Source organism: Benincasa hispida, chromosome 11 (genome assembly GCF_009727055.1).
Source record: "Benincasa hispida cultivar B227 chromosome 11, ASM972705v1, whole genome shotgun sequence".
Classification (NCBI taxonomy): Eukaryota; Viridiplantae; Streptophyta; class Magnoliopsida; order Cucurbitales; family Cucurbitaceae; genus Benincasa; species Benincasa hispida.
This window is the reverse complement of record NC_052359.1, coordinates 2,794,440-2,812,125: the sequence shown is the minus strand read 5'-3', so window position 1 is coordinate 2,812,125 and position 17,686 is coordinate 2,794,440. Positions and strand designations below refer to the sequence as shown.

The following is a 17,686-nucleotide window of genomic DNA, read 5'->3' as shown; positions in this document are numbered from 1 at the left end:
TGTTATGTCTCGGCAGTTAACGAACAATGATTAATTCAGTTTAAAGAGTTTAGCCAATTAATCTCAAATTGTTGGAGCTCATAATCTGTAGGTCCATTAGGTCCATCTACTAGCTTATAAAATGATCAGACCTTAAAATAGCGTGTAGAGAGAATTTGGAATATTCAAAGTCGATTTAGGGTTTGGATTATTATATTTGATATAATTGATGTTTAATTAATGAGGTATTTTAAATATTTGATGAGGTATTTTATTAATTTAATATTTGATATTTGATATTAAATTAAATTGATTTAATTAATTTTCTAAATTTAATTTATTACAATTTTAAATTTATAAAATTCAAAATTATGAAATTAATTGAATTAAAATTTTGATTTATCAAATTGAAATTGATAAAATTTATTTAGTTAAAAATGAGTTTGAAAATCAGTTATATTTTTAACATTAAAATTCATATTTATAAATTAAAAATGGACAATTGACTGAAAGTGGGAAAACCCAACTTTTCCCATTATTCAATCCACCTCCACTCAAATTCAATGGAATTTGAAGTGGCATTTTCTTGAGTAATCTGATATGCATGATAAACTCTTATAAATTAAAGTTTTGAACTCACTTTAATGTTCATGCAACTAGAATTCTGAGAATAAAAAAACCAGAAAAATAAGAATTTTCTTTCCTTCTTTAAACTCTTAAAACTCATATAAAATTGCTCTCAATTTGAGTTCCACCACTCAACCTAAGGCTCAAGGATGGTGGAGAAGACTTTGGTGGTGGTCTACTGATGTGTTTGAAGAAAAAATTGGAGAAGAATCGAGCAATTAGGTGGAATCTACAAAGGTTGTATTATATAAACCCTATTTCTGTTTTTCCCATGAACATTTTTTCCTTCAAAATTGATGTAGTTAGAGTATTTAGATCCTTAATAACTTCCGTATGTTGATTGTCAACTCCATAAAAAACTTCGATAATCAATTCCAATAACACTTTCACGTGACCAACTTCGAGCTTCGATAACCACCTCTAATTACATACTCCGACGAAAATCATCTTCGATGATCAACTTCGACGACCACATTCTCGCGACCAACTTTGGGATCCGAAAACCACCTTTGTTGACAAACTTTGACGACCAACTCCAATATCACTTTCATGAGACCAACTTCAAGCTCTGACAACCACCTCCAACTACTAACTCCATTGAAAACTATCTTCGATAATCAATTTCAACCACTTTCAACTATTATAAAACTAATGACCGTTAAATTATGTTATAGGGTTGTTTATTATATAAATATTAGTATTTTGTCTACATTAAGTGAAACATATATACATAGAAATTTGTAAACTATATTTTATTTAATTAAGTACACATATCAAATGAGCGTTAATGACATTGAAAAAATATGTATGTAGTTGAATAATATGTAACACATAAAAAAAAAAAAAAAAGCACTCATTTAGAGTTTAAAAAACTGCACTAGATACCCAAACATATGAATACAACTTTACACCCCAAATACAGATCAAATAACTCTACCCAAACGCAAACATATGAACTTTACACATATATGAACTCCACATACATATGAACTCCAGACGTCATATCTCATGCCAGCTCCTCAAATAGCTCCTTAATATATCCTTATAACATATAGTATTTCGATATAGATTAGAAGTTGAAGGACCGAGATGAAAAGAATTATAGAAATTAAGGGGTGTTTGGCTCACCAACATGATGAGTTGAGTTGGTATAATATACCAACTCATTGTTTGGCCTATCAACTTTAAATTTTGGTGGAATTGAGTTGGTGTATTTTACCAACTCACCCCAACTCACCTTTCTTCCCATGCTTTCAATGGCTCCACCCATCGCCCATTGTCGCACTCCCATAACTAACTTCGGGCTCAGACAATTACCTCTGATGACAACTCTGACGACCAACTCCAAACTCCGACAACCACCTCCAATGGCAACTCTAGCGATCAACTCCGAGCTCTGACAACCACCTCCGATGACAATTTCGACGACAAAATTCAGACTCCGACAACCACCTCCGATTATAGCTCTGACGATCAACTGTGAGCTCTGAAAAACTTCGCACGACCAACTCCGACGACCAATTTTGGCCTTTGACAACCACCTCTAGTGACCCAACTCCCACGACCACCTTCGCGCTACCAACTCCGACAACCACCTTCGTGCTACCAACTCTGATGACCAATTGGCTCCGACAAAAAACTCCGATGACCAACTCCGACAATCGCCTTCATAGGCTCCGACAACCACCTCCGACTACAAACTTCGATGAAAATAACCTTTGAGCGAGCAACTCTGACGACCCAACTCGAGNAAATTCAAAATTATGAAATTAATTGAATTAAAATTTTGATTTATCAAATTGAAATTGATAAAATTTATTTAGTTAAAAATGAGTTTGAAAATCAGTTATATTTTTAACATTAAAATTCATATTTATAAATTAAAAATGGACAATTGACTGAAAGTGGGAAAACCCAACTTTTCCCATTATTCAATCCACCTCCACTCAAATTCAATGGAATTTGAAGTGGCATTTTCTTGAGTAATCTGATATGCATGATAAACTCTTATAAATTAAAGTTTTGAACTCACTTTAATGTTCATGCAACTAGAATTCTGAGAATAAAAAAACCAGAAAAATAAGAATTTTCTTTCCTTCTTTAAACTCTTAAAACTCATATAAAATTGCTCTCAATTTGAGTTCCACCACTCAACCTAAGGCTCAAGGATGGTGGAGAAGACTTTGGTGGTGGTCTACTGATGTGTTTGAAGAAAAAATTGGAGAAGAATCGAGCAATTAGGTGGAATCTACAAAGGTTGTATTATATAAACCCTATTTCTGTTTTTCCCATGAACATTTTTTCCTTCAAAATTGATGTAGTTAGAGTATTTAGATCCTTAATAACTTCCGTATGTTGATTGTCAACTCCATAAAAAACTTCGATAATCAATTCCAATAACACTTTCACGTGACCAACTTCGAGCTTCGATAACCACCTCTAATTACATACTCCGACGAAAATCATCTTCGATGATCAACTTCGACGACCACATTCTCGCGACCAACTTTGGGATCCGAAAACCACCTTTGTTGACAAACTTTGACGACCAACTCCAATATCACTTTCATGAGACCAACTTCAAGCTCTGACAACCACCTCCAACTACTAACTCCATTGAAAACTATCTTCGATAATCAATTTCAACCACTTTCAACTATTATAAAACTAATGACCGTTAAATTATGTTATAGGGTTGTTTATTATATAAATATTAGTATTTTGTCTACATTAAGTGAAACATATATACATAGAAATTTGTAAACTATATTTTATTTAATTAAGTACACATATCAAATGAGCGTTAATGACATTGAAAAAATATGTATGTAGTTGAATAATATGTAACACATAAAAAAAAAAAAAAAAGCACTCATTTAGAGTTTAAAAAACTGCACTAGATACCCAAACATATGAATACAACTTTACACCCCAAATACAGATCAAATAACTCTACCCAAACGCAAACATATGAACTTTACACATATATGAACTCCACATACATATGAACTCCAGACGTCATATCTCATGCCAGCTCCTCAAATAGCTCCTTAATATATCCTTATAACATATAGTATTTCGATATAGATTAGAAGTTGAAGGACCGAGATGAAAAGAATTATAGAAATTAAGGGGTGTTTGGCTCACCAACATGATGAGTTGAGTTGGTATAATATACCAACTCATTGTTTGGCCTATCAACTTTAAATTTTGGTGGAATTGAGTTGGTGTATTTTACCAACTCACCCCAACTCACCTTTCTTCCCATGCTTTCAATGGCTCCACCCATCGCCCATTGTCGCACTCCCATAACTAACTTCGGGCTCAGACAATTACCTCTGATGACAACTCTGACGACCAACTCCAAACTCCGACAACCACCTCCAATGGCAACTCTAGCGATCAACTCCGAGCTCCGACTACAAACTTCGATGAAAATAACCTTTGAGCGAGCAACTCTGACGACCCAACTCGAGGCTTCGATAACCACTTTCAATGACAAACTTCGACGACCAACTCTAATACCACCTTCATACAACTAACTTTGGGCTCCGATAGTCACCTCCGACTACAATCTCCAGTGAAAATAATATTTGATGATCAACTTCGATGACCACTTTTGCATGACCAACTCCGAGAATCGAAAACTACCTCAAATAACAAACTTTGACAACCATCTCCAATACACGTTCATGCGACCAACTTTAGGCTCCGACAACCACCTTTGGCTACAAACTCCAGCAAAAATCATCTTTGATAATCAACTTTAATAACCACTTCCGACTACTATAAGACTGATGACTGTTAAAGTATGTTGTAGGGTTGCTAATTATATATATATATAAAATATTATTGTATACATTAAGTGCAATATTTATACGTAATGAATTCAGATATCAAATGAGTGTAAGGAATATTTAGACAAAAAAAATATGTATATAGTTGAAATGTATGTAACATATAACAAAAAAACCATAAAATGAAAAAAAAATCCTGAAATATTTTCCAATAAAAATTAGTGAAAAATAGAGATTTTTTCTCTGATAATTCTTCAAATTTAGAGGAAATGAAAGTGAAACTGTTGAAGAAATGTGGTGACATTTCATTGGTTGTTATGATGATGGGGGAGATTTAATTAAAAAGTTACATAATAGTAAAAATATAGATAAACAATGGGAAGAAGAAAAATAAGAAAAATGATAACGAAATTCATGGAGAAAAATTGGCTAGAAAGTTTTGATTTCGCTTTAGTTTCTCATTTTATTCAACCATATTTTTACAAGAAATGTAATGGGTTAATTGTTGTTCATTGTCTCTAAAAAAAAAAAAAAGAAAGGAAAAAAGAAAGAAAAGTTCTAAAAATTAAAATTAAAAAATTGCAATCTATATTTTATTCAAATAAAGATGGGTAGAATTATTGAATAAAAAGGTTTCAAAACAAAAATACTAATCATAAAAGCATATTATTTAGGGGGTGTTTGGCACACCAACATGAGTTGAGTTTGTATAATATACCAACCCATTGTTTATCCCACCAACTTTAAATGTTGGTGGAGTTGAGTTGATATATTTTACGACTCACCCCAACTTTCCCTTCTTCCAATATTTTCAATGGCTTCACCCATCGGTCCCTGTCACATTCGGGAACTAACTCTGGGCTCCGACAACCACCTCCAATGATAACTCCGACGACGAAATCTGGGCTTCGACAACCACCTCCGATGACAGTTGCAACGACCAAATCCGAGCTTTGGCAACATTCGGTGACCAACCTCGGGCTTCGACAACATTCGTGCGACCAACTCTGACAACCAATTTCAAACTTCGACAACCACCTCCATTGACTCCACTCCGGTGACCACCTTCGCGCTACCAACTCCAATGACCAATTTCAGGCTTTGACAACAAACATCGATGACCAACTCTGACAACCACCTGCATAGGCTCTGGCAACCACATCCGACTACAAACTCCAATGAAAAACACCTTCAATGACCACCTTTGAACAAGCAACTTCAACAACCCACTTGGGGCTTCGACAACCACCTCTAACGATAAATTTCGACAACCAACTCTAATACCATCTTCATGGGCTCCGACAGCCACCTCTGACTACAATCTCTGGCAAAAATCATCTTTGATGATAAATTTCGACGACTACCTTTGCCTGATGAACACCGGGATTTCAAAACCACCTCTGATGATGAACTTCGACAACCAACTCCAATACCACTTTCATGTGACCAACTTCAGGCTCCAACAACCACCTCCAACTACAAACTCCAGTGAAAACATCTTTGATAATCGACCTCAACAACCACTTCCAACTATTATAAGACTCGATGACTGTTAAAGTATGTTGTAAGGTTGTTGATTATATATATAAAAAAAAATTATTTTGTCTACATTAAGTGCAATATTTTAGGTAAAAGATTGTAAAAAATATTTTTATTTAATTGAATTCACATATCAAATGAGTGTTAAGAATATTTAGACGAAAAGTAAGTATGTAGTCGAAAAGTATGTAACATATAAGAAAATAAAAACATAAAATGAAAAAAAGATTTCCTATAATATTTTCCAGCAAGAATTAGTGAAAAATAGAGATTTTTTTTCTCTAATGATCCTTCAAATTTAGAGGAATTGAAAATAAAATTGTTGAAGAAATGTGGTGACATTTCATTGGCTGCTAAGATGATGAGAGAAATTTAATTAAAAAAATCATTACGTGGTAAAAGTATAGAGCAACAACATGAAGAAGAAGAAAAAAGATGATAATGAAATTCATGGGAAAAAAATTAGGAATAAAAAGTTTTGATTTCTCATTTTATTTAACCATATTTACACAAAAATGTAATGGGTTAATTGTTGTTCATTACCCAAAAGAGAAAGAAAGAAAAGTTTTAACCCATTACAGTGGGTTAATTGTTGTTTATTGCCAAAAAAGAAAGAAATAAAAGTTTTAACAATTAAAAGAAAAAAATGTAATATATTTTTATTCCAATAAAGATGGGTAATTTACTGAATAAAAAAGCTACAAAATAAAAATAGTAAAAACATATTATTTAGAGTTAAAAAACTGCACTAAATATCCAACTCAACTCTGTATCTAAAGACATGAATTTCAGACATCTTATCTCAATTCAGTCTACAATCTTAAATAATATATTGAAATATTTTTAAATTCGGAAACGAATTAGGGTTTCTTATTGGGAGTGGGGTGATCGGTCTATAAATATCCCTCTTTCTCTCCTTTATCCATCAATTCAAATTTCCTCATACCCTAATTCAACGAGCCCTAGAGTTTTCCTTTTTCTCCTTACCTGTTCTTCCGCCGCATTTTCAATTTTATGTTTTCTTCTCGAGAAATTGTTTTATTCAATCGTTTGTTTTGCTTTGTCAGCGAAGCTATGATGAAGATCTTTTCGGTGCCATAGCTGGCCTCTTTCCAGTGGTCGTCGGTGATGGCTACACATCCCTCTAAGAAGTTCTGAGCTTCTTGTTTTCTTGTTTTTATATTTGATTTTGTTCATGAATGATTTTTCCTCGATTTCTTTTGCTGTTTTTGTTCGTTTCTTTTTTGATTTCTGGAATTGAAAATGCGAGGTGACGATAGAAATTCATGTCTGTCAATCCACTGACTAATTTACAGTGTGATGTTATATGAATCCCGACAGGTTCTGATCGCTTTTCAATCGCTTCTTTTTTTCAATTCTGCAATTCTTCAACAATCTGATGATTTAATTGTTCTTATTCAGATTCAGTTTTGTTTTGCAATTCTTTTTCATTTGTTTTTTGGGCATATGATGAATCTCATGTAATCAAATGGGTAATTTGCGTCTGAATCATTTCATTGATGCTATTTTCACCTTGGAGAACTGATGCCCAATTTTATATTTGCTCTCAACATCTTTATCAATTTCATTTCTACTCTATTCTTGTCAGTCTGAATTTTTTTTTTCAAACTCCCTTCTTTGTTCTTGTTTTGATTATATGCGTTTCAAATTTTCAGGTCTCATTCAATTTGGTTTTGGTTTTTGAGAACTCATTGAACTTTGAAGATAGAATCGACCATACCCTTGATAATCACTTTGTGAAGCCATTGCCTTTGGAACTTGATTATGAATCCCGACTGTAAACATAATTCTTGTATAATATCAGATAAGAAATTTGTTATCAATAATGTAAGAGGTTTACATTATTTTTTAACATAGAACTAATATAAACAATTATGTAAGTTTGAAAATGATTGGTTTTGAAAAACTTTAAAATCTAAAAGGATATTCCCAATGAGAATTAAGGATATGGAAATCATATAATATATTATATATAAATAAATAAATAAAATAACTAAAAATTGAAAGATTCTTCAAGTTCTTCAAAAAAATTTCAATCTTTTGGGGTAAGTCTACAAAATCCAAGTAGGAGGTGAAATGATTTGGATATTAATGTTGTGTAAAGACGCATGGTTAACATAGTATGGAAAGTGACGGAAAATATTTATAACATTCTCCTCTATACTTCGTTAAAATTTCATTAGGAAAAAAATCCTGGATAAAAATTAGTGAAGGAAAAAGATTTACTTATTTCATATGATTTAGGATGTAATGTATTTGTTCTCTCTTATAAAATATTTTTAAGATCTCTGAGTATGTCATTACAATATTTTGAAGAAAGTATAATATAATAATTATATACGTAAATAAATAACTAAAAAAAATTGAAAAATTCTCTAAATTTCTTCTCAAAATTTTCTAATCTTTTTTGATATCTCATCAATGTGTCCTAATATTAGATTGTTATTATTTACGGGTAATTTGCGAAGAGGCGTCATTGGTCATGGTGTGTAGGATGATGAAAATATGACACATGAACTAACAGAGGCATCTAAATTACACACATTTTAGAATATAATATGTATCATTTAAAATATTTATTAGAGGTGTCTTGATTGTGTTCAACCAAAGGCAGATGGAGCAGGTTCAATATGTAAATTTGGGGAAGATTTGTAAATTTTATTTATGTAATGGAACTGTTTCGTATTTGTAAAAGATTTGTTATTCACAATTTTTTACTCTTCCTACCGATTTATTTCGAGTACCTACTTTGAAAGTAGACAAAGTTGTTGCAAATCTTTTATACACAAGAAAAAGAAATTGGTGTAAACTTTGAATCGACAAGTTGAAAAAGAAAAAAAGACAAAAAAAGGTTTACCACTTCGGCTGGGAGTAAAATTATCACTTTTTTTAGAGTCTAGGAATCAAATTGAAAGTATTATAACTAAAATAAAAATTTTAAAAGTATGGTACAAGCCGAAAGTATATTTACCACAATGGACCAAAATCAAGTTATTTAACCAACAAGAAAATTTACCAATAAATGTTACATGACACTCATTTATTGAAAGTAGGAAAATCTAACAGAAATTAAGAAAAAAGTTATATTGTATATTTGGTATGTTATATAGATCTATTTTAATCAATAGGTCATGTATAATTATCTATTAAATATTTTGTCAAACATAATGAAAATTTTTCATCTCATAAAGCTAAGTGTGTTTTGTGTTTAATTTAAAAGATAAATCATTTTAAAAAGTTAGTGTTTGACAATTATTCAAAATATTTTAAAGTGTATTTTCAACGATTTATTTTATTTTATAAAAAATGTTTTAACTAAAAATAAGTTTTTGAGAAACATTTTTTTCCCTGTCGAGAAACTGTGAATCATTAAAAGTGATCAAAGTTTCTTACTATATTTCCAACTTTTTACTACATTTTCCATGTGAATATGTAAGGAAGGGGAACAAACATCTTCCATCATTATAACCTTATGAATATAATTGGGTAGGCTAGAAGTCTAAATCATACTCCCCATTTTCATCAGCAAAAATCTCAGGATGAATAGCAGCTGTATTTGTGTAGTTCAGAGCTCTTTGCAATTTCCTATGATCCAACACTTCAACTTCAACTTGGAAAATTGAACTCACTGGCCTATGATCTGAAAGCCTTATATCTGCATTCTTATAACACATTTGTTTAATGCCTTTTCCCAGCCATAATATCCGATCACACCTGTCGAGTTTACAGTTAAAATCAAAACTCTCACCTGATGTTTCGATTAATCGAATTGGGTCTGAGTAACTAATCTATGTCACAAATGTGATTGTTTGTGTCCAAAGGTTGTGAATGTGAGTCACATAAGTGTTAAGTGTCTCCATTTTGTAGCCTAATGGGTTCTAATAACTTACCACGCTGGAGACCTTCTCTTCTCTCCTTCTTTTGGAATTTCGCCGACGTATCTATCCGAGTTGAATTCATATTTATAAGTTGGTGGGAAATCTAATATCCCTTCTTTCCATCCATCGAAGACATGCCCCGTGCGCAATTCTCTGATAAGCTGCCATAATATACATCCGTTACTTTCCTTAATTCAAGAACTTAAGTTATTCATCTTTTCTGAGGAGAAAGAGAAAAAATAACGAAACAAACAGCAAACAGATGTCATTAGCCGGGAAGATACAAGATGTTCTATTACTTGGAGACATCTTCCTCGAGAACTTTTGAAATTTGGGTCAAGTTATATAGGATTTTGTAGTCAATCAGCAATTAGTCACCTGATCATAGTTGCTGAGTTCCTCCCACTTTTTTTGAGCAACAAGCTTCCTTACATCCGAGTCCGATGCATTCATGCGATAATTCAAATCACCAAACCAGAATATTTGACTGCTCGAAAAAACATTCGGTCACAATCTTACTCCAAAGGATAATAGACATATAGAATTAAGAGAGAATTCCATAGATATCATTCTCCAACCGAAAGCAACCAGGCAGAATCAAAATACTCGGTTAGTATACAGTCTTATAAATCTTGAAATACTCGGTTGGTATGAACTAAAATCATTTAGACAGATTACTCAAGAACTCTCCATTCTTTAAATATACTATGCAACTCGAGTCTTAAAAGAAAACAGTATTGACTATTAATTTTGTTTTTTAAGTTTTGATAACCAATGGTGAAATGCACAAGTTATGAATGCACAAAGACTGCTTACTCATGTGATGGTATTGTCTGTGGCTGTCCTGAATCAAACACGGATGAAAAACATGTTCGTCTTATGATTTCGTTCACATCTGCATTACGCTTGTGTTCTGCTCCATCCTTCTGACCAGAGGTCAAATGAGAACAAACAAAGCATAACCGCGACTGATAAAGAGACATGCTGACAGAAACAGACCCCTGCATCAGAATTTGTAAATTACATGAGGCCGCGCTACAGCAACACTCTAATGGCGTGAAGTCTAAAGTTTTCCTAATGAGTAAAATGTATGCTCCTTATCATTACTTTGATGGGATGGATATAAATTTAATCGAGTCTAAAGTATTCCGATCAAGGACTTACTCAGACGCAGTATTGGATTTAGAAAAATATATCAGAAAACTTTATCACTTGAGAAATGGCAACTTAGCAATGTAGAAAAGTATTACCTTGTTTCCCATGTAGCCCATAAGACCAACTCCAACTGGAGAAACTTTCAAATTGTTAACATGTCTCCTTAATCTCTTACGCACCCAAACCGACACATATATTCCTACCATCTGCTTGCTGACAATTCTCACATATTTCGGATAAGCTTTAGTGCTCTCTGTTGGATCCTCATTAACTTCTTGTTCTATAAGTTCTTCTGGGAAAATATCTTCTTCTTCAACAGAAATGTCAGATACATCAGAAAGGGAGTCCAGGATTTCTGAAGTGTCTTGTGGCGCCTTCCAGGCTGATATCAAATTTCCAGAACTACAGAATGTCCTTTTCAACCCATTTCCGTTTATAGAAAAACTCTGCGGAGGGAATATTAGAGGATTCTCCAAGCACTGGAAGCCAATTCTAGCAGAACTGCTAACTACTCTCCGCAATTTTGAATTAGAAGAGACAACTTGAGGGGTTGCATCTAATGAATGTTCAGGCCAGTCTAATCTTTGGTCACAGTCAATGCCATAGATTCTACTTAACCGCAAATTTGAGTTCACGAGGTTTAATTTGTTAAGGGGATGCTGATCCAATTCAAAACAACCATTCCCAGAAAATTCATCGTCTATTAGTATTAACTGTTCATCATTAACCTCATCTGCAAGTATATCAGCTACAGATGAAGTCCTCAATACAGGAGAGGGTGGGGCGCTATAGCTCTTCTGTTTGTTCTCAGGTTTAGAAGACTTGTTCAGAGTTCTTCGAATGATTGCCTCCCATTTAGGAATTGGTTTGTTATCCTCTGCTCCTAGCACATTCCCCGCATTTAAAGGGACAACTTCTTGGAAACTGCAGGCATAAGCATCAAATTTGACAAGATTTTATCAACAACAGAATGGATGATAACGAATAGTGCATACAGGAAAGAAACATGGGCCTAAACACTGATGGAATATAGTAGGGTCTGGCGCATTTAATGCCAATAAAAGAGTTAACCAATTCTACAAGGATAGATGCTGGACTGCAAAAATTTCTTCAAAGAGCTCGACTCTCCAATCTTTCATTACTTCCAATTCTTAAGAACTAACCTATTCGTCATTGTTCTACATCTACAATTAGGTTCATCAACTAATTCCTCAGTAAAGCTTATAGATTCGCCACAAATTGATCTGGAAAATAGATATACCCCTTTCCTCCTATCCTCTCCCTAATGGATGTAAGATGTTGAGTGGAGTGAAAAAAAAAAATTAGTCACAATAAAGAGTTCCCTCCTCTCAAAAGGTTCAAAGGTAAGGTACCCTGCACCTAGAAGTAAAACTAGTTGTTGACGTGCAACAAATCTTTCATTAAAAGAAAATAATTACAGAAGAAGAAAAGATATGACATCTTCTCATCAAAGAGATTATGCATTGACATTCCAATGAATAGTGATAATATGGGGAGAGTGATTATAAAAGGACTATTTGGATGAAGAATTCCAAAAGGAAGCCATAATACACTTGACGCATCAGATCCCAAAAGTAAGAGTTTTCTCTTGCCTCATATTGAAACTTCTATAATTTCTTTACGACCAAAGATCCCAAAGAATAGGCATGTCTATGTTCCTCTTGGTATTTGAATCAAAAGACAGACTATGCAAAACTTGGTACAAGAAGTCCTTAAATCCTTAAAGGAAGTAACCTTACGTTCAAAGTTTCTTAAAAGCCAAAATCGAATTCCTAAGAATCCATTAATGTACATTATTAGAGACATTTCTGAAGTTCCTTTGCTCAGATGTCTCAACTCCAGATCTTCTAGATAGATATCATCTAACTCTAACATATAGAAATGGTTAAATTGTAAATTTGTTCCTAATGATTTAGAGAAAGTTATAATTTAGCCACTATAGTTTGATAAAACCCACATAAATAGTCCCTGTGATGATACCACCAGTACTATCTAAGGAGGTTTTATCTATAAGGACTTATTCTAACTTTTCAAATCATAGGGCCTAAATCCTATTTTAGTTTAAACCATAGGGACCAAATTTATAATTCATCCAAAAGAAATAGACATGACGTAACTTGGATGATCTTAAGAAAAACTGAGATAAATGCATGCACATACAGAAGATAACCCATAGCAGCAAAGCATATTCGGCAAAATTATCCACTTTAGTAACTCACAAGATATGAACTATTGGAATTTGGAAATATGAGAATGGGGATCTTCTCTCACCCTATAATATAAATATCTCCTGGTTCTTCTGTACATAGCCACTCACTTATCTCAAGGTCTTCATTTGGAATTCTTCCTGCAACATTCCATGTAGCTATTGTTACCCTACAGAAACCATATTTCCAAAAATCAGTGGGAATCAAAGTAACATCTCCGGGATCATGAATCAAATAGTAGTAGTTCACAGCTAAACCTTAGATCTTTTGTGTTTATGTACTGAACTCGAAGAGTTTCAGATTTCCCTCGCCTGTGTCTTGACTGGTAACCACTAGGAACGTCTGGATCATTAAAATAAGTAATAATTAACTTTTAAACCGCTGCAACATAAGAAAAAGGAAATAGTTCAACAGATATAAAAATCTTGACATAAAAATGCACGTTAAAACAAATCCTCAAAAGATCCTTCGATTAAATGAAGTCATTTCACCTTTCATACCATAATCTGTTCCATGTATGTCATGAAAGCTTAAAAAACAAGCCCATACACAGTATTCAATGCATAATGAACTTTGGCCAATATACTCCTAGCTAAAATGCCCTCTAGAGCTAGAGGGTAGAAAAGAACAGAATGAGCATTGCCAATATTCGATCCACAGTCAAGAGTTCAGAAATATTAGGCCAATTCCAGCTTAATTAGAACATGATCCTCACGGCTAGGGGATAAAAGGAGGTGAATCCAGTGCCAGGATGTAAATGGTGAGGATGAGATAGGATTATTTTCAAATACTAAACTAATAGAAGAAGTGGGTTATTCCTAACTAAAAACATCAAAATACTGACATGGAGGTAGGTAGTACCAGAAATTCGACTTGAACATGTAGACAAGTTCCTTTGTGTCCTACAAGTACGATCCTCTTGATTATGCGTTCTTTCATTCTTGAGAGAGCAAACTGAAAGGAAATTGTGAAAAGCAAAAAAAAATAAATGGTGAAATCCAAGAAAACAAAATGAAAAATAGACAATTTTGGTAATAACAAAGACATGCTACTGTTGGCTTGGCCCCTAGAGCAATGATCCTGTGACACACACCATCATCTTCGCTCTCAGTTTCAGTATCAACTTCATCCTCGCTAAAATCATACACCTTGGGCTTGATATTCAACCATTTCTTCATCACGATGGAAGGCCAAAAAGCCTGAAAAGAATTGCAAGATGGAAATTAAGTGATGAAATAAGTTACAATCCTTGATCAACACAAACTGTTCAAAAAGTGAAAGTACATGAGTTTGTCAAAGCATACCTCGGAGCGTTTTCCTCTCCTCGTTCGCATAGCCTTTGCTTGAAACTATTCAGCAGAAGATAGATCCTTAGATTCGCAGTGATGAAATGCTTAAAACGCTGCAGCAACAGAAATTCAATGTCAATTTCTGGGAAGCCAATAGTTTAATATGTGGCTTGTCAGAAATCAAGACAACTACAAAACCAGGTTTATGGTAGACTTCAATGACACCATTTATATGGAAGAAAAGCCAAATTGGGACCAAACAGGAAAGGACAGAATGCGTAGAAGCCATCCACAAACCCAACTTGTACAAAGACGAATTATGATCGATGGTCCTTCCCCACACGTCCATATTGTTCCATATTATTTTATATTGTAAAAAAAAAAAAAAAAAAAAAAAAAAAAACATAGTTATATTGAAAAGTAAACAAACTGAAAGCGAGATCCATTAAAATAAAATATAATCTTTTTCATTATAAGAAATATGCAGCACTTAAAGTAATTCATGCTACAGTCAAGATAAACCACCGTCTAAACAAAGAAATATGTTTTTTTTTTCCCTTTTCAAAAGTAGAAAATTCCCATAAGAAAGTAATAACACCAAAATCAAACTGTTGAAATCATAAAAAGACAAATCAATCCAGTTAATGATGAAGAAAGTTGAATAGGGTATTCTTTTCACTAACCAAAAATACTTCAAAATTTCATCTACAAAACTCACTGTGTTAAAAAAAAGGAAGAAGAAGAAGAAAGAAAAGAAAATTACCCACTTTCAAATCAAACTACTCCATCAATAACAAAAAGAAGAATCAAGAAAACTGAACTGGGAATGCTCTGTAAGCCAAATTTCCTCTCCCTCTTTTATCTTTTTCTTTTCTTTTCTTTTCTTTTTCTCAAATCTAAAGCTCCATATGATGGACACCCAACAATATCAGAGTAACCCCACCACAAACCAAACACCCATATAGATCAGACCACATTAACCCAAAATGCCAGACGCAAAGACAGATTAAGACACACTGCCATTACCATATAAAGAATAAATTAAATTTGCATACCAATCGATGCCAAGATTTGCAGTGAGCCCACCTGAGGCAAAGTTGGCAATGACACAAAAACAAACATAACACCAAGGGAAGCTTCGGCCTTGAATGGACATCAAAATATAAAATCCAAGTCAAACAAAAAGAACTAATCAGTTCTGATATAATTTTTTTTTTTTTAAAAAAACAACATTAATCTCACAATTACAGCTGTAGACCCAATTAGCGACATGACGGCCGAAGTTAATTTCCTGTAACAGCAAAATCCGAGACTCCCAAATCAACTTCAAAGCATATGGGTTTATTTTAATCAAATAGTTAGGCCGATTTGTAGGCCAACCAAGAACATCAATGAAGAAATAGAGAATTGAAGACCCCACCAGATATTAGACTCAGAGCGCACTATGTGTGACTGAGAGAAGCCCAAAAGTTTCTCTGATTTTGGGTATTGAATTCAGGAGTGTTGGGAAGAAGATGATGACAAGAAGAGAGAATCTTGGCCATGCAATTAGAATAATAAAGAAGAAAAAAGGAGATGGGGTTGAGTGAGAGCTTGAATTAAGTACAGTAATGGCCATGATCGTTGTTGGAAGTAAGTGGGCCAATTTCGGGGGCCTTGTTCAGCAGTGGAGGAACCAGATTATTTTTTATTTTGGTGGTACGGAAGGGACAACTTTAAAGGTAGCTCATACTAGTTTTAGCATCATTCTCTTTCTCAAATCTATTAGTAAATGTATTCTTAGACTACATTTACCAAATTGTAATAAAAAATAGTATAATAAAATTTTATTGATAGATTAGTCTGAATCGCAAACATAATTGGATTGTTTTTTATCATCATTACTTGGGTAAAAATAAAGGTAACATTATAATGACATTTGTCTATGCCATGACTGTCTACTAAGATCATCACATATTTGAAGGTGAGTCCCACATTTTATTATGATTATGAAACGTAGGTAAACAATAACAGATGTAATCAATTGGACTTGCTTTTTGCTTTACCATAGATGGATTACGTTTTAGTTGTGGTAAACACGACCTTAATTCATGAGATTTGAATTTAGTTACTATTTTCTTAAAAATCTCGAAGTAATATGATGAATACATACATACGAGTCACAAAGTTGAAACAAAAAAAATTATCGAACATAGCTTAGTGGATAAGACAATGATTATAATTACAAAAGTAGATCGTTTGATTATGCTCTTAATTGCTGAACTTAAAAGTATCTCGTTGATTGATTGATAGTACTCTTATGATCAAAGAAGAAGACAAAAAAAAAATAATTGGATGGATTTTCTTTGTAGAAATCTATTTTAAATAGGGTAAAAAGTACATATGTGATTTTGTAATTTAATCACATATGGAAAGTTACTTATTTTTCTAACCTCAGTTCTATCTTATTGTCCATTTTTTTAGTTTAATACCATGTAAAAGTGGCGATTCAAACTTTTGATAGTTTAACCGAAGATAAATATTTGTACTATTTTACTAGCAAATATGGATTATTTTACATATATTTGTTGAACAATCTTATTTACAAAATATTAATGAAAAAGCTGTCTCATGATATTTAAAAAGGAAAACAAAACTTTATATTTTAAATTTACACATATGTTAATATCCAACCTAAGTGTTTATATTTCAAGAAATAGGATTGGGAGACAATTTGAAGCTCCTCCAAGTCAAAGGGGGGCATCTTTAACCCTATTCCAAATTCAATGTCATATATTCCCTACAAATACATCGAGCCAAAAGTATACCATGGTAAAATTTATCTTTACCTTTTGCTTTTTTTAAAAAAAAAAAAAAAAAAAATCAACAACACGTGAGGTTGAAAGATTCGAACCTCTAACATCTTGATCGAGAGTGTATGCCTTAATCATTGAACTATGTTAAAGTCAATTTATTAAATCAAATCACTACTACAAAATTGGGCTTTACTGCGGTTTAAAACTGACATTATAGGGGAACAATGTCGGTTGAAAACCGACATTGAAGATTGTGTTATAAAAGGTCTTTAATGTCGGTTTCTTTAATATTGGTTTTAAAACGACATTATAGATGACCAAGATTTCATTGTCAATTATCTTCAATGTCAGTTCTCAATCGACATTGAATACTATTTT

General features: G+C 33.1%; 1 protein-coding gene and 3 non-coding genes across 9 annotated transcripts; 3 read left to right on the top strand and 1 right to left on the bottom strand.

Annotated features, from left to right (window-relative positions):
• Positions 1-7,011: 7,011 nt before the first annotated feature.
• On the top strand, positions 7,012-7,104 carry LOC120092280. Its single transcript, XR_005485989.1, has one exon. It is a non-coding gene; the product is annotated as a small nucleolar RNA U61 (small nucleolar RNA).
• Positions 7,105-7,207: 103 nt separating this feature from the next.
• Positions 7,208-7,294, top strand: LOC120092282. Its single transcript, XR_005485991.1, has one exon. It is a non-coding gene; the product is annotated as a small nucleolar RNA snoR14 (small nucleolar RNA).
• Positions 7,295-7,400: 106 nt separating this feature from the next.
• Positions 7,401-7,496, top strand: LOC120092277. The gene has a single exon (XR_005485986.1). It is a non-coding gene; the product is annotated as a small nucleolar RNA Z101 (small nucleolar RNA).
• Positions 7,497-9,329: 1,833 nt separating this feature from the next.
• On the bottom strand, positions 9,330-16,024 carry LOC120090505 (type I inositol polyphosphate 5-phosphatase 2). 6 transcript variants are annotated; one of them, XM_039048215.1, is made up of 13 exons: positions 15,934-16,024; positions 15,756-15,804; positions 15,569-15,656; positions 14,529-14,626; positions 14,270-14,423; positions 14,086-14,178; positions 13,482-13,566; positions 13,289-13,393; positions 11,092-11,920; positions 10,658-10,842; positions 10,220-10,328; positions 9,854-10,002; positions 9,330-9,677 (listed from the first exon to the last, which is right to left on the bottom strand). In XM_039048215.1, the coding sequence occupies exons 4-13, from the start codon at positions 14,556-14,558 to the stop codon at positions 9,455-9,457; spliced, it is 1,962 nt and encodes a 653-aa protein (XP_038904143.1). In that variant the 5' UTR covers positions 14,559-14,626; positions 15,569-15,656; positions 15,756-15,804; positions 15,934-16,024; the 3' UTR covers positions 9,330-9,454. The 6 variants fall into 6 exon arrangements, with proteins under 6 accessions (XP_038904143.1, XP_038904144.1, XP_038904145.1 ...); XM_039048216.1 differs by lacking the exon at positions 15,934-16,024 and having other exon boundaries at positions 15,756-15,914; XM_039048217.1 differs by lacking the exons at positions 15,569-15,656; positions 15,756-15,804; positions 15,934-16,024 and adding an exon at positions 14,739-14,757.
• Positions 16,025-17,686: the final 1,662 nt, after the last annotated feature.

Coding starts and splice junctions, on each gene's coding strand:
- LOC120090505 (XM_039048215.1), bottom strand. CDS start 14,558: ATGCGAACGAGGAGAGGAAAACGCTCCGAG. Junction 13,567..14,085: donor ATGTTCAAGTCGAATTTCTG/GTACTACCTACC, acceptor TTAATGATCCAG/ACGTTCCTAGTGGTTACCAG. Junction 13,394..13,481: donor ATAAACACAAAAGATCTAAG/GTTTAGCTGTGA, acceptor TGGTTTCTGTAG/GGTAACAATAGCTACATGGA.